The sequence below is a fragment of the Rattus norvegicus genome, chromosome 18 (genome assembly GCF_036323735.1).
Source record: "Rattus norvegicus strain BN/NHsdMcwi chromosome 18, GRCr8, whole genome shotgun sequence".
Lineage (NCBI taxonomy): Eukaryota > Metazoa > Chordata > Mammalia > Rodentia > Muridae > Rattus > Rattus norvegicus.
Genome location: NC_086036.1, coordinates 24007859 through 24031335, shown reverse-complemented (window position 1 = coordinate 24031335; position 23477 = coordinate 24007859). Strand labels below are relative to the sequence as shown.

The following is a 23477-nucleotide window of genomic DNA, read 5'->3' as shown; positions in this document are numbered from 1 at the left end:
AGTTGCTGGGAATTGAACTCAGGACCTCTGGAAGAACAGTCAGTGCTCTTAACCGCTGAGCCATCTCTCCAGTCCCTAGAAGTCACTTTCAAACATGGCTGCTTCCTTCTACAAACTGGCATTACCGCCAATGTTTGGTCTGTATTCTGGCCAGAGGGATTAAAGATGTGTGGTATGACTGAGACACACCACAACTAAAAACAGGTGTTTTTAGTAAACAACCCAATCTCGGAGTTCACAATGTGATCAAATATCCTGTGATAGCTAGATGGAGACAAACTGCCACAGTTTTGTTTATACGTGGCGGTATATCTATTTATTTGTTTTTGTTTTGTTTTTAATTTTTAAAGATGTTTCATTTTGTGTGTATGTTCATTGTGTATACCATGTGTGTGCCTGGTACCTGTAAAGGTCAGAGAATAGCATCGGATCACTTGGAACTGAGTTATGGAAGGTGGGTTCTGGGAACTGAATCCTGGTCCTCTGAAAAGAGCAACGAGTGCTCTTAATGACTGAGCTGTTTCTCCAGCCCCAAGTGGTATATTTGTCTAACAGGATTTTCCATTTATAACTATTTACAGGGCAGTAAGATGGGCTCGGCAGGGAGAACACTAGTTGCACAAGCCTGCCAGGCCAGATGCCACCTCTGTATCCCACTGACGACGAAGCTGGGTGTAGGGCTATACACCTATAATTCCGACACTCCTACTGTGAGAACCAACTGTCTGCAGGCTGGTGGACTGGCTAGCCTGTGGTATACAGCATGGCAGGAACAAGAGCAACCCTGCCTCAAACCGAAGTGAAACAAAATAAGAGAAAGCTAACCCCTGATCTTTACACACACGCCATGGCATGCAAATGCCCACTAACATGTATACATCATACATAGACATACGTAATAGTAAAACAAATTTTTTAAAGGTTTTCTCATATTGAAGTAGAATAAAGTATAAAAGACCAACTATTAGATATCGACTTACTGATTTATTTAGTGATTTGCTTAAAGCCCTGCTTGCACTGTCTGTTTGCCAAGCATGACGTCACTTGCTACCTGGAACAGAATGACCTGGAGAAAGAGCTGAAAGGTCGTTGCCCTTAACAACCTGCTGACTGCTACATGCAACTCTGTTAGATCTTGCCTGCTTGCCTGCCTCGTCTTACAGTTTTAAAGCAAAACTGAGAACACAGGCATTACCCAGGATTGAAGCCCTTTCAGGAGATAGGTCCACCAGTGACATCTCTCTTCCCTCTCTTTGGTGATGGAGTGTTTATTCAAGAACACTCCTGGCAACAGTATCACTTTACACAATGGTACTGGGGATGTTTGTGGAACAGCGTGTGTTGATGTGTAGTTAAGAGTACCTCTGTCACTCCATGAGCAAAGCTGGTAAACACACAGGTTTGTACTTTCAGTTTCAAGCAGGTCAGTGGAGTGCTTCAAAAGCAGTTTGGGCAAACACAGCCTGTGGTTTCTGAGACACACAACCACACTCTCCTGCCAGTATACAAGCTTGTTCTTCCTGGCAATGCCAACGATAAGTGAGGAAAAGGAGATACAATTCTTAAATTCAGAGTTAGACTGGTCAAAGTAATGAGAATAAGTGATTGTTGTCTGTCAGCCATAAATGAGATCTTCATCACCTCCTGCAAGGCTACGAGATCATCATCAGAAGGGGCAGAAAGACTGAGGAAGGAGTGCTGTTGTAGGATGCTGTCTTCCAGGCAGGACATAGATGTTGTATTGTTTTTAGTTTTTTGAGATAGTGTTTCTCTTTGTAGCCCAGGCTGTCCTGGAACTTGCTCTGTAGACCAGGCTGGCCTCAAACTCACAGCAACTCACTTGCCTCTGTCTCCCGAGTGCTGGAACTGAAGGTGTGTGCACCACCACCATCACCTGTGGACATCACATTCTTGAACAGATTTGGGCCTGCCAAAATCTAATCCTGCAGGAGAGAGGAGCTCACAAGGCCCACCCCTAGTGAAGGATCATCGGCATTTAACTGTTGCTGGGGGAGAAACTACATTTTCTTCAGTGGTGTAGCCATTTGTAAGGCGCCAGATAAATGAAAAAAAGAAATAAAAAGGAAAGGAAAAGACATGACTTGTCCTAGGTAGGTGGAGGAGAAAGTTTATTACACATATGTGGGAGAGCATAGCTAGAGGCAGACACATCTGGGAGTTCAGAGTGGGCATGACCAGACTAAGCTGGGCTATGTGGGGAGAGGGGGAAGGGAAGGGAGAGGTGGGGACTGAGCCAGAGAATGACTCTTAGCCAACGGAAGGGGTGGTCAGTGTGAAGCAAAAGCCTTGTGACTAGTTACTAGTGTGAGAGTAGTTTGCACTTATCCAAGCCTACAGTATACAAAGAAGCAAACTCTAGCAAGGGCAGCTAGGTGGAGGTGGGGGTGGCGAATGGCTAGCCAAATTTCAGAAAGAAAAAGACATTGGCTGCACAGCTGCCTGCTAGTGACAGAGTTACTGTTGACTTATCCTTGCTACTTGTAACACCTCACCAATAGAACTGTTAGGAAACCAAGAAAATACATGTATTGTTCTAACCAAATTGGACATTGTTAGAGTTGATCTTTTTGTCTGTTGTGGGTTCCCTTTCTAGGGCGAGTTGGTGTGTGTGTGTGTGCGTGTGCCTGTGCGTGTGTGTGTGTGTGTGTGTGTGTGTGTGTGTGTGTGTGTGTGTGTAGATGTGTCTTTCCAGGGAAAGTATGTCACTCAACAGAGGTAACTGGTGTAATGACTGGGTCCTGTACAGTCACTGCTCTGGCCCTTTCTCTAAAGGGCCTCCCCCTCCCCTTCTACCTCCTCCCCTCCCCCTTCCCTCCTGTTCCTCTTCCTCCTCCTCCCCTCCCCCTCCCTCCCGCCTCCCTCCCCCTCGTCGTTGTCGTCCTCGTTGTCGTCGTCGTCCTCGTCGTCCTCCTCCTCCTCCTCCTCTTCCTCTGGAGGCTTGTGGACCAGCTTGTGAGTTCCAGAACAGTGAGGGCTACACAGAGAAGCCCCATCTCAAAACAACAACAATAATAAACAAAAAAACCCCAAAACAAACAAAACAAAACCATAAACAAACCAGTGAGTGAACAAATGAGTAAGTAACTAAGAAAATAGACAAATAGATGACTAGATAAATAGATGAATGAATGAGTGAATGAATAACGACAAGGCCTGAATGCCATGGCACTGCTGATTGTCAGTCCCTTCACCTAACACCAAGCTTGGGTGCTACCTGCTCACCACCACAAACACACCTACCACACTGGTCTGCACTATCATACAACACACATCCCTGCATACATGAAAAATGTACACAAACAAATCAGAAGGCAACAATGTTTGGGCAGTGACCTATCATTGCCATGGACAGATGGGCATTCTGAATCTCAAAGTTCACCAAGTTGGAAGATAGTAACCTGGAAAGATGGGGCCACAGTGGGCGTGCAAACAGGCGATTCATGAGCCTCTGTTATCCATTTTAGTGTTTCCGAGTGGAGTCTCCTAGTTATGTGAAACAAAACCAACAAGGATAGAAAAAATCAGGACAGCAGTGGAAGAGTTAAAACTCCCATTTGTATTAGTCAGGAAAAAGAGATTTTTTTTTTTTTATTTTCGTAGAGTGTCTCTTTTAGCCCAGGATAAAAGAGTTGTTTTTATTTTTGTAGAGGGTCTCTTTTAGCCCAGGATGGCTCCTACTTGCTATGTTCCTGAAGAGCATCTTCAGATGCTATTTCCAGCCCCTGCATGCTGGGATTGCAGGCATGGGCCAGCACCCCCCGCTTTATGCAGTTCTCCAGTAATGAGAGTGTGGGACCTAGGCCAGGGCTCCCACCTCCCTCATGAGTCAGATCCCCAGCACTGCTGTCTGTTTTATTCCTAGTTCATCACATTTGTGCTTATAGTTATTATGTATTTATTTTTTACTTTTATTCTGTCTGTCTGTCTATCTATCTATCTATCTATCTATCTATCTATCTATCTATCTATCTATCTATCTATCATGCCTACCATCTGTCTGTCTGTCTGCCTGTCTATCCATCCATCCATCCACCCACCCACCCACCCACCCACCCATCTATCTATCTATCTATCTATCTATCTATCTATCTATCTATCTATCTATCTATCTATCTATCATGCCATCTATCTATCTATCTATAATGCCTACCCACATCAGGGAACCCAATGCCTCTGTCCTCCCTGAGCACCCGCACTCTCTTGAGAATATCCACACACATACATGTACACATTTAAAAGCCATATAAATTAAACTTAAAATAATTACCCTGGCATTAAAAAGAATGAGAACAAAGAGACCTTGGGCTGCGGATGGGAAGGACTGCCGGGCACTGGGTTGGGAAGCTAAGCTGGTCCAGGTGCCCAGGGTTCTCTCCTCAGCAGTTCATAACCTGGGGTGTTGCTGCAGTCCACACGGCAGTTCTGCTGGCTTTTGGGACTGAGGGTAAGGATGAGTAGAAGCCAGGCTACTGATTTCCAACTCTTCCTTCCTCCCTCCCTCCCTCCCTTCCTTCCTTCCTTCCTTCCTTCCTTCCTTCCTTCCTTTGTTTCTTTTTTCTTTCTCTTTCTTCCTTTCTCTTTCTTTCTTCCTCTTTCTTTCCTTCTTTTCTTCTTTCCTTCTTTTCTTCTTTCCTTCCTCCATCCCTCCCTTCCTCCCTTCTCCTCCCCATCCCTTTTTCTGAGATAGGGTTTATTTGTATAACCCTGGCTGTCCTGGAACTAACTCTGTAGCCTTGAACTCTTAGCCCCAGTCCCCGGAATGCTGATCACACAGGTCTGAGTGATCACTGATGGCTAAAGTTGGGATTTCATTGTTGTTGCTTGTTTATCTTTTTGTACGTGGGACCCAAATACAAATAGGAGCCTCAACAATAAACACTGTGCCTTAGGGTCTTACTGCTGTGAACAAATACCATGACCAAGGCAACTTTTTTTTTTCCCGGAGCTGGGAACTGAACCCAGGGCCTTGCGTTTGCTAGGCAAGCGCTCTACCACTGAGCTAAATCCCCAACCCCCACAAGGCAACTCTTATAAGGACAAGATTTAATTGGCACTGGCTTACAGGTTCAGAGGTTCAGTTCATTATCATCAAGATGGGAACATGGTGACATCCAGGCAGGCATGGTGCAGGAGATGCTGAGAGTTCTACATCTTCATCTGAAGGCTGCTAGCAGAAGACTGATCTCCAGCTAGCATGAAAGCCCAAACCCACAGTGACACACCTACTCCAACAAGGCCACACCTCCAAACAGGACCACTCCCTGGGCCAAGCATGTACAGACCATCACACATGGGAATAGTCGCTGCTCTGCCTAAGGTCTCTCTGACCTCTGTGGTTTGGTTCCTATTTTGTTTTATTTTCTGTTGTTGTTATCATATCTGTAAACCTACATTCCTTCCTCCCTCCCTCTCTTTGTCCCTTCCTTCCTACTCTCCCTTTCTCCTTTTCCTCCCCGCCCCACATAGGAAGCGAGCATGACAAAGCTTGTGCTGCTTTTCTTTTTAGCCATTCTGGTGTACGTTACCTGGTGTGTGCTACTCCAACCTAGATGGTGGTGAATTCACACGGTTGCTTTCATCTTGGCGAGATTACCAGCCAAGATGTCTGCCATCTACATGACTGCCTCCATTCTGGTGAGGTCAACGTTTAATAAAGTAATAAAACAAGACATTAAAAACAAACATAGGAACACAAAACCTTCCTGGGGTTAGAGAGAAACAGGGAAAGGTGGTGCTGGGAGCCTGGCTCATGGGGAAATCCTGGGCTAGGGTGCCCGAAGCTCTGGGCTTCATCCTCTGTACTGCATAAACTCGGTATGCTGGCCCACGTCTGTAACCCCAGCACTCAGGAGCTGGAAATAAGCAGACCAGGTGTACTCCGGGGGGGGGGGGGGGGAGGCTGCTTCCATGGTTCTTTCCACACTTAGCTCTTTTCAGCTTTTTGAGGGAGCTCCGAGCTCACATCTCTTTTAGCTTATTCAATATACTTCACTTCTTCTTCTTCTTTTTTTTTTTTTAAAGATTTATTTTTTAAATGTGAGTACACCATTGCTCTCAGACACACCAGAAGAGGGCATCAGATCCAATTACAGATGGTTGTGGGCCACCACATGGTTGCTGAGAATCGAACTCAGGACCTCTGGAGGAGCAGCCAGCGCTCTTAACCACTGAGCCATCTCTCCAGCCCTATACTTCACTTCTTTATTTGACTTAATTTTTTCTGGAAGCCAGCAAGTCCATGCATTGCTCTCCCTCTCAGGGCACCAGACACATGGTCTCATGGCCTCTCTCAGGACTTCTGAGTGCTGCTGGGAGTGAGTCTAAATTATTTTTACATTATCATTGTTGCTGTTGTTATAATAGTATTGTTATCTCTTTAACCTTTACCTTTTTATCATGAGGCAGAGCAGAGAGGGAGAAAAGAGAGAGAGAGACGCTTCACTGTCTGTAGCAGTCTTCCCAATCTTCCCAATTTCTCCTTGTTCTATTTTCAACAGTCTCTGAAGCCCTTTCCTACTACCACTTTCCCCTGCCTACAATGTTACTGATTTCTTGAGGAATTATTTCCTGTCCATCCCAAGAGACCCTGTCAAATCTTTGTCTATAGGGATTGTAGACAAACTCCTTTTTCCCATATGAACTGCATATTGCCTGAGTTTACACACTGAGTAAGAATCTGCCAAGACAAAGGATCATGTTGGAAGACAACCCCTATTTCAGTGATTTAGCAAAATTTTGGTGATAGTTTATAGATACAAGCCAGCCAGAAAGGTCAGGCTTGCTCTATCATTCCCTAGGTAGAAAATCAAACTTTCACACCTGGTACTGAGCCCCAACTAGTCCTGTCTTTGGCCTTGATTCAGGGACCAGGCTCAATGACAGTTACATGAAGTCTAGAGCTGCTTGTATCCAAGCGACCAGGTTCACACTTAGCCTGAAGCTTGGCCTTTAGCGCCCCGCAGCCCCTTTCCTTCCCAGTGCCACTCAACATGGGCCAAATGAGGAGAACCAGGTAGGAAAGCACATCACTTGGTAGAAACACCAAAGAGAAACGAGCTGCAGGGTGAAAAACCCACTGGGTTAACTCTCCAACACTCCAACTGAAGTAAGTATTCTGCCTTCTCTGTAAGTTCCTGGTAGGGTGAACAGTTTCCTCAGTACTATATGACCCTACATGGGCAGCCACCTCCACTAAGCTAGAGGCCACTTCACTGTCCAGACCACATCACTTTGATTTAGCATATGAGCACTTATTAGATTCCTTGGTAGCTTGCCCCTCCCTCTGCAGTGGAAGTGAGAGACGAATAAGACACTATCCACAGTAGGACCTCATGTAGGCATTTCCGATGCCTGCACCTATGAGTGCCCTGAGCGTCAGGCAGGTACTGATGCCAGGCAGAATTAAAGAAGCAAGAACTAAAGTACTCAGAGGAGATGAGAAGTCCACACGATAGTTTCCAGAATAAAGGAGTTTCCCTCAGAAACTGAAGGGAATTTGAGATGGAAAGAAAGAAGGAGATGTGGTTCTCCAGGCTGTTCCTGAGCTGCCTATAGAAAGGTAAGCTGCCTCGTGGGGAGGGAGGGGAGGAATCACTCTGAAGTTGGAAAGGGCTCTGTGACAGTCCTTCATCTTGGACTGTTTGGTCTAATACATTGGGTGTGTTTCATGATCAGCATCATGTGAACGTCTTAGTAGAGGACCTACGACAGGAGGTAGAGGAGGAGAACCCTTGGACTATCTAGGAACTCAATGTCCACTCTGGGAAGTCTGGACTAACCCTAAGAGAAGTTGGTCCTAAATAGGAGTGTTCATTTAAAGTGCAGTGTCATGGGGACACCCGGTGACAGCACAGGTAACATCCAGGAGGGTAAGTGTCTAAGATGTTCCGAATTGTGCAGATGGGATCAGAGAGCTGTGTAGGGTGGTGCTGTTATGCAGGTGAAGGAAGGCACAAGATAAAACAAGGCCTGACACTGACAGGGGGGAGGTGGGAACAGAGGTTTTAGGAGAGGGCGAAGCAGAAAGGGAGAGGCAACATGGAGGCAGACGTATACGATCCATTGCTATGCATCCCTATATAGATACAAGTTGCTATGGATATTTCTTAAGGGATGGATTTCTACAAGTCAATTTATCTTATCTAGGTAGGTGGTTTATGTCTTTATCAATTGGTTGTGAGTTTATGTGGATGTATCATGGATTGTGAATTTAACATATAAATCTGATAAGTTACAGTTTATTGAGTTATGATTTTACCCAGTAGCTGGAACCAGAGAGTTCGAAGCTAGTAGAGAGCTGCCAGGAGAGATACTAACCAGAGATAAATTATGGTTAGTTTCATATAGCTCTCCAGTGCCAGAACTAACTCTAAGGACCAGCATGGCTAGGTGCCACGCTGGAACGGCTGGAGAATTGCCTGGGTCTGAGAGTACTTTGGGGCAGCGTGGAGCCACTGAGATAAAAGCACCCCTAAGTGTCATGTGGCCAGCACCAACGCGGGATAAAAGGTACAGGTTTTTCCAATATTTACCGCAACAGAGCTGACTCCTGACTCAAACACTGTCTAGTCCAACCCAGTGTGGGAGCTGGATGAAATTTAAAAAGTACAGGCTGTAGCCAACTCTAGCCAGGTTCCATAGCCTGGGGCTATCCATAGACTGGTTCTCTACAATGTCCACACAAATCTCCTGTCTCTCCATCTGCAGCAAACTCAGCAGACACACCTCAGTATCTCTCCCCAGCCAAGCCAATGAGGTTAACCCCCACTCCTCACCCTGAAGGCAGCCCCACTCACACAGGTTGTGCTTGCAGGCAATGTAGGGCAGGATGAAATCATTCTGAGTGATCTTGTTTGACCAGCAGATAAGTAGGGCTAGCATGGATGGATATTCAGATGGGGTATGAGGTTCCAGCCTCAATTCCCTGGGCTAGGGCCAACAGGTGGCTTGCCATTTTGCATTGGTAGCCTGGGAAGCCCTCTATCAACACACTGGACGATGAATGGAAGGGCTGGAATACACCCCATCACAGAAATACTGTACAGCCACCAGGAATGGGAGCATAAGAGCAAAAGAATTGATTCCATATCCCAGGGCAAGATGATGAAGTGTGGACACTATGACTTTCCCAAGCCTCTCCTTTCTCTCTACCTACATTTGGGACAGTTCAGACCTACCTTGAATTTCTCACTCAGCCACTGGTTTCTCATAATCAGGAGTAAGGGGGCTGGGGATTTAGCTCAGTGGTAGAGCGCTTACCTAGGAAGCGCAAGGCCCTGGGTTCGGTCCCCAGCTCCGGAAAAAAAAAAAAAAGATCATAATCAGGAGTAAGAAGAAATCATCCCATTGTCCAACACTCCTACTCCAAGGACCCCCCCGCCCCCCTAAGGCACGGGATTGGCAACCTCAAATACTGAGTCTAACAATCCAAGGCTTGAGGGGTCAAGAGTGCTTGGGACTGTGGGTCCTACATCTGTAACACTTACAAACGTGTTAGGCAAGTCTTCGTGGGGAATGTGGCCTAATTTCAACAGGGGCGTCCCTGAGCGGCACACCACAAAAGCCACTGGCTCACAAAAGCCATCAAAGCGTTTGCAAGCCCCTCCTTCTCAACCCAGTCTATCCCCCCAACCCCCGCTCTCAGCAGTAAAATGTCCCACAGGAGCTGTTCAAAATGGCAGATCTTGTCAAAATGGCTGGCACCACAACATGTAGGCCTGCAGCAGACATAGGAGTTGCAGCACTGCCTTTCCCATCTCAGCTAACCCTCAGGTGCTGTCCACAGTGGCAGTACCTCCTCTCCAGCTTCCCATCCCTCCCTACCCCCCAGAAGCCCCACAGGGATAGCACCTCAGTAAAAGCCAGTTGTGGCCAGGAAAGACTTCCTAAGCCACCAATCCCGGAACAGGAAAACACACTAATCTCTGAGTTCCCCCAAGCTCATGACTTAAAATCTCACCAATCTTCACTCTGAAAATCTGCCCTGAGAAGCTCTGTCCCCTTAGAAATCCTATATAAGCACTGTCCCTTTGTCCAGTTCCCTGCTGTCCGCTCCTGGGGGCAGAGGGCAGCTATCTCTGGATTCATCTCTCCACACCCTGAACCAGCCAATAAATCTTTTATGAGATTTCCTGCCTCGAGTGACTCTCGAAGCCAAGAAGAAGCAAAGAGAAGAAGAGAAGAACCAAAGAAAAGAAGCCGAGAGGCCCCTGACCTCCTCAGCTCAGTTGAGGCTACCCTCCCCTGGGAGCTGCAATGCCTCTGCTTAGGAGGAAACCTCAGGGCTATGTGATTCCTGGGTTCTGGCATCTCAGGATGCCCTTCCACTAGGATACCTTCTGCCCTCAAGGCTGTATGGTTCCTGGGTTTCAGAGTCCCAAGAAACCCTTCCATCTGAGCGGAAACACTTACAGAAGCGGAACCCTCTAACTCCAGGGTTCTGTTTTGAAACACCAAGACCAACAATCCTCAGGAGGTTTCTGGAAAAGGCAGATTCTAGGTCCACCTGGTGGAGACCTGTAGTGCAGGACCATCAGTCATAGGTTGCTAGGTATCAATAGACATTGGTAGGGAAGAAATATTACCAGAAGATTTCTATTCTATTCTATTCTATTCTATTCTATTCTATTCTATTCTATTCTATTCTATTCTATTCTATTCTTTTTTTTTTTAAGATTTATTTATTTATTGTATATAAGTACACTGTAGCTGTCTTCAGACACACCAGAAGAGGGCATCAGATCTCTTTACAGATGGTTGTGAGCCACCATGTGGTTGCTGGGATTTGAACTCAGGACCACTGGAAGAGCAGTCGGGGCTCTTAACCGCTGAGCCATCTCTCCAGCCCTATTCTATTCTATTCTATTCTATTCTATTCTGTTCTGTTCTGTTCTGTTCTGTTCTGTTCTGTTCTGTTCTGTTCTGTTCTATTCTATTCTAATTCTATTCTCCTTATAAGAGCCAAAGTTAACCTCTAAGGCCCACTTACCCAAGAACAAGGTAACTTCTCAGAATGCAGGAGCTGTAGTTTTTAGGAAACAAGCCATGCTTTCACCCTAAACAAATTCGTTTGAACCAACTACACTGGATGAACTTGGTCATATGTCTGGGAGAGAAGATTGATGCTGGCTCAGGGTTTCAGGCTACTTCACTCCACCATGACAGGAAAGGCATAGCATTATTTATGGCAGTAAGAGCACGTGGCAGAGACTCCTCACAACAGACCAAAATGCAGAGGACAGTGGAACCAGAGGACAGTCTATAACTTTCCAAGTCCCACTTCTAGTGAGTCACTTCCACCAATGAGTTCCCATCTGTCAAATAGTGCAACAGCTCAGTGTTTGATATGAGTTGTGGAGCAGGTACTCAACTCTGTGACTGTATCATATCCTTCATAGTTGTCCTCTGTGTTGAGCTGTGTGTGGGATTTTTCAGGTCATCCAGGTGCCTAGGCTTTACTTTGGCAGACATAGTTGAGACTCCTGAGAATTCTGCCTGACATCCTTGCCAGCCCAAGCTTTGGTTTAGTTGTATGCAGTATTACTCTTATCTGCATAGCCCTGATGGCCCATCAAGATGTATATCTCACTGGGCTTGATGCTTAGTGGTGTACGCCTTTAAAGTCAGGATTAGGAAGGCAGCAGCAAACAGATCTCTGTGATTTCAAGGCCACCCTGCTCTACATACCGAGTTTCTGAACAGCAAGGGCTATGTAAATAGCCTGTCTCAAAAACGGAAAAAAAAAAAAAAGGTTGTTATGGGTCTGGGCTCACTCAGAGATTTGTCATGAACAGAAATAAAATTAATAAAAGAAGCCTTTTTGTTTTTAATTAGACACTGGCACTCTGAATGATCAGGGCCAGGTCTGTTCCTGAAAGTGCTCCCAAGCCTTAGTCCCTAGCTATACTTGTTACCCAGTGTCACCTACTGTCATAGCAACAGACCTGAACTGCATCCACTGCTGTCATGGTAACAGACCTGAACATTCTATTTCCCAGAGTACCCTGTTGTAGCAACAGAGCAGAAGACTCCATTGCTGTCATGGCAACAGATCTGATGTAGCCCCTAGTGTGTCATCAGCCTAATGCTTATAGAGTAAAAATCACGAGATTACATTTTTTTCTGCCTACATATTTTTAACATATATGTCTTGCAGCTATCCCAGTCATTTAGCAGAGTAAGCAAATTTGATTACAGAAGCAGAAATAGCAGTCTTATGACCTATTATCTTGCAAAAACAGCAAATTTTACAAGATCAGTCAATTTAAGAATAGTCTTCATGGGGCTGGAGAGATGTCTCAGCGGTTTAGAGCACTGTCTGTTCCCCAGTTCAATTCCCCAAAACCACATGATAGCTCACAATCTTGGGATCTGATGCTCTCTTCTGGCATGCAGGTATACATATAGATAGCGCATTCATACATAAAATAAATACATTTTTAAAAAAGAAGTCTTCCTTTGAGAAAAAAAGGGAAGAAAGCTGCTGGAATACAGCCTGTGCAAGCTGGGAGCTTACATGTTGGAGACTTTATTTTTTTCTTCTTTTTTACCTGCCAAACATAGTAAGTGTACATTTTAAATATAATGTTAACCATAAAAGATGAACATCCCTCCCATCTTTATTGATCTCTTAGATATCCTCTTCTGTGAAATGTTTAACGAAGGTCTCAGTTAGTCAGAGTTCTCTAAAGAAGCAGAACTGAATCTGTAATGAATATATAGACATATGCATATTAAAAGATATATGCATAGTTATTAGAGGGGCTTACAAGCTGTGATTAGAATAGTCCAATAGTGCTTATTTCCTAATGGAAATAGCCAGCAGTCCAGCAGTAGAGTCTCAGCAGCTCAGCAGTCCCTATATGGTACAACAGTCCTAGGAGATTCATAGAAGGCTACTAGTCATCAATGTATGTCACAATCCCATAGAAGTAGTTTCTAATTGCCGCAAAGGAATGTCTCAGCAGCAGAAGCAATAAACACAACAGTGACCAGGAAAGAAGGTACCAAAACTTACTTCTTTGATGTCCTTTTGTGTGTGATGCCACCAGAAGTTGTAGCCCAGATTTAGGGAGGGTCTTCCCACCTCTAATGATCCAATCAAGACAATTCCTCACTGGTGTGTCCAGCTGTTCTAGTTCCAGACGTAGCCAAGTAGACTACTGGGATTAGCCATCACAGAATAGCCTGTATTTTCTATACTTAGAGACTATAAAATTGTGTAGTTTCATCTATTTTTAAAAAACATTGACAGGACCTTTGAAACTCTATGCTGGATATAGTTTTTTGTTTGTTTGTTTGGTTTTTAAATCTAATCCCATTCTGTGGATTTTCATGAGCAGAACTCTTTCTTTTTTTTTTTTTTCAGAGTTAGGGACCGAACCCAGGGGCTCTACCACTGAGCTAAATCCCCAACCCCATGAGCAGAACTCTTAATAACAGATTTGTGTTTTATTTTCTTCATGGAACTTTTTGTGTCCCATTTAAGAAATCTTTGTGTCCTGGGTCATCAACGTGTTTTATTTTCAAGGGGGCTAGAAAAATGGCTCAGGGGTTGAGTGTGTGCTGCTCTTCCAGAGGCCCTGTGTTCAGTTTCAATTATCTACCTTGGGCAGGTCTTTAGTGTCTGTAACACCAGCTCCAGAGGACTTTACACCCTCATGGGCACTTGCACTCACTGCACAGATATACACATAGTTTCTTTCCTTTTCTTTTAGATTTACTATATATAAGTACACTGTAGCTGTCCTCAGACACACCAGAAGAGCATCAGATCTCATTATAGATGGTTGTGAACCACCATGTGGTTGCTGGGATTTGAATTCAGGACCTCTGGAAGAGCAGTCATTGCTCTTAACCTCTGAGCCACCTCTCTAACCCCATTTCTTAAAATAAAACCTTTTAAAACAGAATTAGCCAGGCATGTTGGCACATGCTTTTAATTCCAGCACTCAGGTAGGAGGAGGGGGAGGACCAGGAGTTCAAGCCCAGTCTCAGCTACATATAAAAGGTCAGTTTTGGCTACACGAAAACCTGCTACAAAACAAACAATTGCAAAATCATCCCAACAGTACCTTCCGTACCCAGGAAGGTCATTGCATTTTATATGCTTTTGTCACAGGAACCTCCTGCTGGGTTTCCCCAAAAGCTTTATTTTCTATCAGACAGGCCTATCTTCCTAAAGCAGGGATTGAAAAAATAGCATCAAATATTGAGGTAGGATTTATATACGCTACCAAACTGCAAGGCTATGGAGTTTTCAAGGGTTTTTGGTTATATAGGAACTTGGCAGAACATTTCAAAATAATTTTCAGAACACATCTTATCCAGATGGATGGAGGTTAGGGTATAGGATGTGGAAGACGTCAAATTCCAGAAAATTAGTCAAGATGTGGTCAAACTCAAGTATTATAGGAAACAGGAATGAACTTATTTTGACCCTGTAACCAGGTGGCTTTTAATCTCAAGATGGAGTCAGGCTTGTCCATCAGTTTCAGTTCAGCTCTGTTCTACAAGGTGGTCAGGTATGTTTTTCAGAACTGGACAAAATCTCTTCCTAGACTGTAGGCAAGTTTTTCCTCTGGCCAGTACCTAGGGTTTTAGCTTTTCCCATTCTTCATTCACCATGGGACTCCTGAGGAAATCTTAATTCTTTGGAGTCCACTGTTTCAATAGTTCAGCAGCAGAGGGAACAGTACTTCTGAGTGTGCATGTGTACTAGACGTGTGTGGGTGCACACATGCCACTGTGTGCGTGTACATGCACAGCCCAGAGGTCAACGTCAGGTATCCCAGCTACTAATTCAGCTGAACTCTGAACTTTTCTTCACCCTTGCACAGGAAGCATTTTATCCACTGGGCTACTTCTCCAGCCCTTTCTTGATAAAATAGCCCCTTTCATTAGCTGGCTCGGTCATACACATCTTTAATTACGGCACTGAGAAGGCAAAGAAAGATTTCTAAGCCCATCCTGATCTACATGATGAATTTCAGGCAAGCCAGTGAAGCCCTGTCTCATACAACAAAGCTTTCAGGTCTGAGATATGTCACGGTTACTGAAAAGTGCTTGCTGTTAAGCCTAACAGTTTGCTTCCCGTTCTGAGAGCAAGTAAAGGGTGGAATCAGCTCTGATTGTACATACACATGATGTATTCATACCATAGTAAGGCTTTTTTTTTTTTAAAGGTTTCAGCAGAGGATGATGGTGCATGCCTTTAATTTCAACACTCAAGAAGCAAAGGTGATAGAGCACTTTGAGGTGAAGGCCAGCTCAGCAAATTGCAGGCTACCAGGGTGACATAATGAGATTCTGCCTTAAAAAAGGGGCAAGATTTGTGTGTATAGACACACAGGAGTGAGCATAGGCCAATGGCATTATATCTCTTAGAATTGGAGTTTTAGGGAGTCTTGTATTGCCAGACACGGGTACAGAAATCCAAATTTAAGTTTTTGGCAGGAACAATAGACCATTTTGACTTTCCAACCCCCCCCCCTTTTTTTTTTTGCAGAGGCCAGCTGAGGGCAGAGGGTGCCCTAGAACTGGAATTACAGGCAATCGTTGAGCTACCACGTGGATACAAGGATCCCAACCCGGGTTCTTTGCAACAAGAAGTACTCTTAACTGCAGAGACATGTCGTTAGCCCTTTGTTCCTGTTCTTTAAAGCATTTAAATTGACCACCATGCCTGTCTTATTTCATCCAGGCATTTCTATCCCCTCCTCTCCCTGTAGCCTAAATGAGAGGAGCATAGACCATCCATCACTCAAGAATTCAGACCAGCTTGAGGACATGGAGAGGCAACATGAACTGTATGTGAGTGACAGAGCACAGTTCTAAGGATACTGGGGAGATGCAAAGGCCCTGGGGAGTTGCTATAACCTTGAGCCTCTTCATAGCAGTGTCGGAGAGAGAAAAGGCCTCTCGGGGGCACAGCCACAAGCAGGCACACAGAGGCTGAATAACGTACAGAAGGAACAAAGGTATGGGAGGGAGGGAAACCCTGCACAGTATATCCTTACCTGTGCCCACTGGCTTAGCAGCTGCTGCTTTTCTCCCAGTCAGGGATACCAGGATGGAGTAGCTCTCCTACTTCAGTAGAGTGAATGGTTTCCTATTTGTCAGCCCCTAATCCAACCAGGGGCACTCCCCAACTAGAAAAAGTGGGGGAAATACACTTTATTGATTAAGGCAGAGCGTGTGTTTATTTCTCAGACTCTCTTCACTTGAATATAATTCTTCTCTCCCCATTGGTGAAGGTGAGTTGTCAGCAAGAATAGCTAGTGGATGTGCACTGTGTCTCCTCCTTTCAGGCTTGGGCTTCAGTTCCTGAGACAAGACTAAAGGCACGAAGAATATAGGAATCATAGGGAAATATGAGAACTGCTATGGTAGCTCCCTCTGGAAAATGGTGCAGAAAACTGAAATCAGACAACCCACCAAGGCCAAGTACTCTTGGCAAGATCAAGATGAAGAAAGGAGCCGCTGGCATCTAGCACTGTAGTTCCGACATGAAAAGAGTGGCTGGCAGGCCTGGACCTACACCATTCTGCCATCACAGGAAGTCTGCCATCAGAAGTCTCAAGGAACTGAAAGACCAGTTAGAAGTGCCACCATCTGAGACTCGCCTGGCCTGCAATGAATGGGCTAATTTACATAAAAATATCACCAACCTTTGTGACCTGGAAGTGATTTTGTCTGGTATTAGTGTACTGGCTGGCATTTGTCCTGTAGTCAGTGAGTGAAAACAATAAATAAAAAGGACACGATGCTGCTGGTATGGTGGAAGAGGAAGTTTATTACAGATATGTGAACGAGCATAGCCAGAGGCAGACACAGCTGGGAGAGTCCAGAGTGGTCATGACCATCAGCCATGTGGAAAAGAGGGAGAGAGAAAGGGAAGAGGGGAACCAAGAACAGGAGCCAGGAAGCCAAAGGTACAGAAGAGGAGAGATGAGTGGGCAACCAAAATGTCTGAATTATATAGGGAACAGCCTCTGGGAGAGAGAATTCAGGGCAGATGGTGAGGCATGTCAGCCATATCCCGTTACAGCTATGGACTGAGGGATGATGGGAGAACCTGCAGTCCAGGCCTGCTTTGAAAGGTTAAATAGGCACCTCAGCCTCTTGTCCTGGGTCTGAAACTTACTATTACAGCCTTTTCTTGATAATACACAAATCAGGGGCAACATAAAAACTTATGACTACTTTTTCCCCATACTGGGACACTGTTGTTGGGGACCCAAAAAGCTGGAATGTTGGCCAAGTCCAAGAAGAGCAGGCTGTTTCCCTTGCTGGCTAGGTTGCAGGAATATCTAGCTAGGGACATGAAGACAGCAGTTGGAGCAGTTTGCAGTCTTCCATTGAGTGGAAATCTGCTGGAACAGATATATATTAGGAACAGAAGGTAAGGTTAAGGAACTTGGGGGAAATTTTTCTTAGGTTTATATTTAAAACTTTTAGGCCCATGGTCCTGGTAACTAGGGGAGGGGAGTCCCAAAACCAGAGAAGGGGAAGAGATCCCACCCTCAGAAATGGGCAGGGAGGGAAACAGGCTGTTGGTGGACAGTACTTATCTGAAGTCCATTTGGCCTGTGAGAAGTGGATCCATGTCCATACCCTGAAGCTTTCAAGAGTTCTTTACATTTACAAAAGAGGATTAAGTTTTAGCATTACCACTGTTTGTAAACTGAACTGAAATCCACACAGTAGAAAGAGCAGCAGATTCATACCTTTGAGACAGTGAAAAAGCCTGGGACCCCAAAATGACTTTGGGAAAGCATTAACACTCTTTTTTTATCCAGAACATTGGGGGATATAGAGCGAGTAGATTTTTAAGAACAATGAGAAGCACTTTTAAGTCTCTAATTAGAAGACAACCAAAGAAAATTTAAAATCCTGAGCTCGTGACTATAATACGAGTACGTGTTTATCAGAGCTAGATTAATAGTTTATCAGATCTCCATTGGTTAATATTAAAACTCTAAATTTTTGCTGAAGTTTTAATATAAAAATAGCATAGAGAGGGAAAGAAATCTGAAACATTTTTTCATTTATTTACCATGAGAAACAGGTAGTTGATTACTGACAGCAGTCATTGTAAAGCAGGTTCCTTTAAATAAAGGGATAGTAAAAAGTTACTTTAAAACCTGTTTTCTCAGTTTATTTCTATTTTAGAGTCTGGTAGCAAGGTTCTCAGAGGGAAGTCTTAGGAAGCCAGGCCTTAGGCCTGATTTTTACATATGAAGAGAACTGAGAAGACAACTGAAGGTTTGGCTGCTGTCATAAAACTAACAAATCTGTCACTAGCCCAGTCATCACTCCATCAGAGATCTGAGAAGGATAAATTTCACAAGAGTAAGCAAGCAGGAAGTACAGACCAAATGGCTCTAGATTAAAAATGACAAGTTTAACAGCTACCTAGACGATCACCCTACAGCTGCTCTGTGATAATCATGGCTTCACTGGGGGCAGAGGTCCCCAGGTAGCATCAGTCTTTGGCTACCAGACCCAGAAGACAGACTTCCCTGTGGGAATAGGGACTGGCCTATCTTGTCAAGAATAAGTGGGTCGTCAACTCTCCAGTGTCCTGCTTGTCCACAGTTTGGACAGGGTGAGGTGAAGAACAGTTTTTCACCCAGTGTCCCACTTGCCACATTTAAAGCAAGATCCAGATGGAGTTCTGTGCACCATCATCTTCTCTGGAAACCTTGGGGCAACGGCTAGGAGCTGGGGTCTCTGTCACAGTAGGTTTTTTTCCATTAAACATTTTAAGTGCTGTATTCAGCAGATTCCTGAAAGTTCGGAGGAACATTCGCTATCAAGCATAAACTAACAAACTTTGCTAGTTTCTAGTTAGTTGTTTTAGGCTTAACTTTGAAAATGTACTGGAGACTAAATAAAGCTTATCTCAGAAATTATTTACATTAGTACTTAGCATGACTACTGTATTGTGTACCTGAATAGACCTTAGGAATCTAATAATCTTATCAAATATACATTATTTATCAAACATATTATTATTTATCTAAATTTTCCAGAACAGTTAGCAAAGACATTAGTCAAACATTCATCTTAAATCAGTTTTTGTTAATCTAAGTAGACTTTTATAATCTTAAATTTTTAGCATCATAACAAAAATTCTAAAATATTTGGAGACTTCTACTTCCTTAGTCTAAAAGGATACACAATGATAAACTAAGGGATCAGAAGGACTGAGAAATTTTATAATTGTTGCTTTATGCCAAGTGGTCATCTTAAAGACAGTGAAGTCACATGGCATATACCCTTTAACCTTAGTAAAAATGACTACCAGTCATGTGGCTGCTTACATCTTGATGAGGTCATCAGCCAAGATGGAGGCAAGTCATACAGCTGCTGTTAAATCATGTTTTCCTAGCAGACCTATTTTTTTTAAAGCAAGAGTTGAATCCAAGTTACAAGTACAGCATATTCTACACCAGATTAAATCACATATATAGTATGTTATAACAAATTAAAATCCTTATGTATAGGTTAGTTATAAGCTTCTCGTTGTAAGTTTTAAGCCAAATTTTGTTACAGAATTTATAAATATGGTGTTTATGGAATGGGACTAGAAGAGTGGGGAAGTAAAAAGGATAAAGGTGAGTGTGATCAAACACACTATCTATATATGTAAAATGTCATAATGAAAACCAATTATGTGTAATATATGCTTATAAAATACCAAATACTTTAAATTAATTCTCCAGTGGAATTTATTAGTACTTCCAAGACACTGACAGTTTAAATGTTTTTATTACTTATATGAACTTGCACACATTCTTTTGCTAACTTTAATTTGTTATAAAAACTGCTAGGCTAAATGGGAACTGCCCAAATGACTTCATTTTGTCCTAGTTTTTTTTAGCTAACTCTATCTCAGGCTTCACCCTACTGTTCCCCATCCAAGGCTAAGCATACCTTGATGAACAGAGCATTCTCACACAGCCGTATCTGCAGCTTTAGGAAGTCCATAACATAAAATAAACTTTTTTGGTTTTTCATGGCAGGGTTTCTCTGTTTAGCCCTGGCTGTCTTGGAACTGGCCTAGAATTCAGGCATCTGCCTGCCTCTGCCTCGCTAGTACTGGGATTAAAAGCATGTACCACTACTGCCAGTCTAAACAGACTAAAACAGTGCTAAAACAGACTGCCCCCAAACCCACACCCTTGCCCTGTGACAGGGTTTCTCTGTATAGCCCTGGTTGTTCTGGACTCACTTTGCAGACCAGGCTGGCCTTGAAATCACAGAGGTCCACTTGTCTCTGCTTCCGGAGTGCTGGAATTGGTATATGCCACCATGACTAGCTTAAAACAAACTTAACTACACCTGTTTTATACAGTGCTAGGGAATCAAACTTAGGGATTTGTAGAGCTGGGGGTGCATGCTATAGGTCTTATAAGAAATGTTTTCAAATAAGAACTGTCAGCCAGTCACACTGGGTGCTGTGGTACATGCCTTTAATTCTAGCACTCAGGAGGCAGAAGGAGGATCTGCGTTTGAGGCCAGCCTAGTCCATACAGTATGTTCTAAGACATCCAGGAACTCACTCTTCTGACCTTGCTTCTTCTCTGACTTGGCTTTCAAAAAAGTCTTAGCATAGTTGCATATGCTGTTTTATGTTCTTAGCATAGTTGTGTACACTGGATAACATCCAAAGGACCAGTGCTTACTGACCCACTAGCCTCTGATGGTCTTAATATAAAACTTTTCTGAAAAAACTCTAATTCCACATTATTTCTAGTCAAAACCCTTCTTACTACTTATGAAATGTGCCCCAAAGAGAATTAGAAATCATGCTTCCTGCAAACTCAAATGACAGGTGTCCCTGTTCTATATCACAAGAAATCCTTATTGTTAACTGATTAAGTATTACTTTTTTATCAGTGTGATAAAGGCCAAGAGTTTATTTTGGGCTTACGGCTCCAGAGGGTTGGAGTCCACAGTGGCAGAGTAAAGGTAGCAGGTGGCAAACAGGAGCAGCAGCTGAGGGCTCACATCTTGATCTGCAAGCAGAAAACAGAGAGAGCTAATTCATAGTGGCATGAATTTTTTGAAACCTCAAAGCCCCACCCCTACCCCCAAGTACTATACTTCTTCCAGTAAGGGAACAGAACAGACTTCCTAACCGTCCAGAGATAAGCAATATCTGAGGACCAAATAGTCAAATGCCTTAAACTTAAGGGGCGGGGGGAGATCTCATTCAAATCACCACATTCCCTGGCTCACATAGGCTTATGGCCATATCATAATGCAATATGCATTTAGTACTATTTCAAAAGTCCCTACTGTCTTCCAGTCTCAAAACAGCTTAATAGAGTCCAAACTTTCTGACACTCAAGGCAATCTTTTAATTGAAGACCCTGTAAAGTCAAAAGCAAGTTCCATCCTTCCAGCATACAATGGCACAGAATATATAGTACCATCCCAAAACTGAGGGCTCCAAGTATACTGAGTCAATACTGCACCAATACAAGGCTTTTCAAAACACAGCAGGGCAAACCTCCAAATCCTGTAGCTCCGTGTCTGATGTAAAGGGCTTAGATGGCCTTCCCCTTTTGCTTTGCTGCCTGTCAGATAGATCAATCAACGAATCTCTCTCCTGTCTCTTTCTCTCGGGTTGGCTCCACTCCTTGAGTGCAGTCTCCTTGGTAGATCTCCCACGGCTCTAACATCTTAGAAGCTTCAGTGGAACCCGGATTTACTTCAACTGCCTGGCCTCCATGGCTTTCCTTAACTATAGAGGAAGATTCCACAGTTCCTTTACACATGCATTGAGTATGCCTCTAAAGTCAGAACTGGTTTGATATTGTCAAGGTTCAGCTACCAAATGGCATGAATCCTGCTTCTCTCGAGTCATTTTTTCTAATGGTTTTTGTTAATTCCTTAGGCCTTTTCCTTTCCCTTCTCACAAAATGGAAGTTCAGCTGGGTGGACTCTTGCCCTGAGGGCATTCATCTGTTCATTTCAAAGCAGATCTGGCCTCCCTTAACAGTCTCTCTTCCAGCACAAACCTTGGCTTTAACATTAACCTTGCCAGTGTCCTTTTCCTGTCCAAACTCTACATTTTGTATTTCTTTCTGCCTTATTTGCTTTTCTTCATTGAAGATCTGCAAAAATAAAATGAGTAATTCTTAATAACTACACAACAGAGTTAGTATTAGGCTGGCTTGAAATCTCCTCTGCCAAAGAAGTTGGTAACCTCAGGCAAGTTCTTAAGAAGAGGGCAGAAAGCCACCATATTCTCTGCCAAACATTTTAACAACGGTCTCCAGGGTGTTTGCTTATGTTGTTTCCCTCTGAAAACTCTGAACTGGGCCTCCATAGCTCATGCTGCTCTTAGCAGTCTTGCAAGCTCCTATTAGACTGGCCCATTAAACTCTGCTTTCAGCATTCAACAGCTTTTTTATTTCATGGTTCCGAAGCCTTACACATTGTTCCCCCAAACATATGGTCAGGTCTGTCACAGCTAATGACCCAGTCGTAGTAGCAATTTCTCTATTACTTACTTTTCTATTGTGATGAGACACCATAACCAAAGCAACTTACAGGTTGGTTTATCTGGGGCTTACGGTTTCAGAGGGTTGGAGTCCATGATGGCATAGTGAAGATAAAAGGTGGCAAACAGGAGCAGCAGCTGAGAGCTCACATCTTGAACCACAAGCAGGAAACAAACGGTGGTAACTCTAAATGGCTGAGTCTTTTGAAATCTCAAAGTCCACCTCCAGTAATATAGTCCCAGCAAGGTCACAATCCTTAATCTTCTACTAACAGCCACCAACTGCAGACCAAGTATTTAAGCGCCCCAGACTTAATGGGTATAGTGTCTTAGTTTCCTCTGAGATTGACACATTCCATCTCCCAGGGAAGCTCCTTAAAACAGAAAATAAGTAACTCAAAATAGCTTCAGGAAATCCCTGACATGGACCAGACTCACTAGGCCCCTCCATGTCAGACAGAGAGTAAGTAGGCTAATTGTAGCTCTCAGATGAGCAAAGGTGACTCAGACAAGTCAGGATGCAAACAAGACTCTGAGATCCAATCAGCTGCTTCAAGGAAGTAGTAGTGATTGACTGAACTGCCTAGAAGAGCCTTACACCAACTGAGGTATCTGGTAATGACACTCTCTAACCTGTTAAGTTTCCAGCTTTTGTGAGCTGTCATCCATGTTGGGATGGGCCTTGATGATGCAGCTGTCTTTGAAACATTTCTCCTGCTGTAAGTAACACCAATAAAACTCACTGGTTTACTAAGCTGGACTTGAATGGTTTCCATATCTTGGTCTGTCATTGGGTCCCTGTGTAATGGGTAGACATGTATTTGTTCCATCTCCCCAGACAATTCTGTTACACAATTAAGTGGTCTGCTGAAATAGAGCAGTGAAATGCTACTGGGCTGAGCAGGTAATGTGTTTACTGTGCAAGCCTGACAAAATGAGT

General features: G+C 43.8%; 2 protein-coding genes across 7 annotated transcripts in view; one reads left to right on the top strand and one right to left on the bottom strand.

Annotated features, from left to right (window-relative positions):
* Positions 1–23477, top strand: part of LOC120098222 (uncharacterized) — a 702255-nt gene that overhangs the window by 571629 nt on the left and 107149 nt on the right. The gene's annotated exons all lie outside the window — the stretch shown is intronic.
* The window catches only part of Iws1 (interacts with SUPT6H, CTD assembly factor 1), a 42209-nt gene continuing 38507 nt past the window's right edge, over positions 19776–23477 (bottom strand). The window contains exons 14-15 of one of the 4 annotated variants that reach the window (XR_005496012.2): positions 21542–22911; positions 19776–21044 (exon numbers count right to left, since the gene is read on the bottom strand). Coding sequence is in view for 2 of the 4 variants with exons in the window: in XM_017600919.3 (XP_017456408.1) it covers positions 22867–22911 (45 nt within the window). In the remaining 2 variants the exon portion in view is untranslated. Of the gene's footprint in view, positions 21045–21075; positions 22912–23477 lie in introns of those variants that run through there. The other 3 variants (XR_005496013.2, XM_006254574.5, XM_017600919.3) reach the window with 3 other exon arrangements.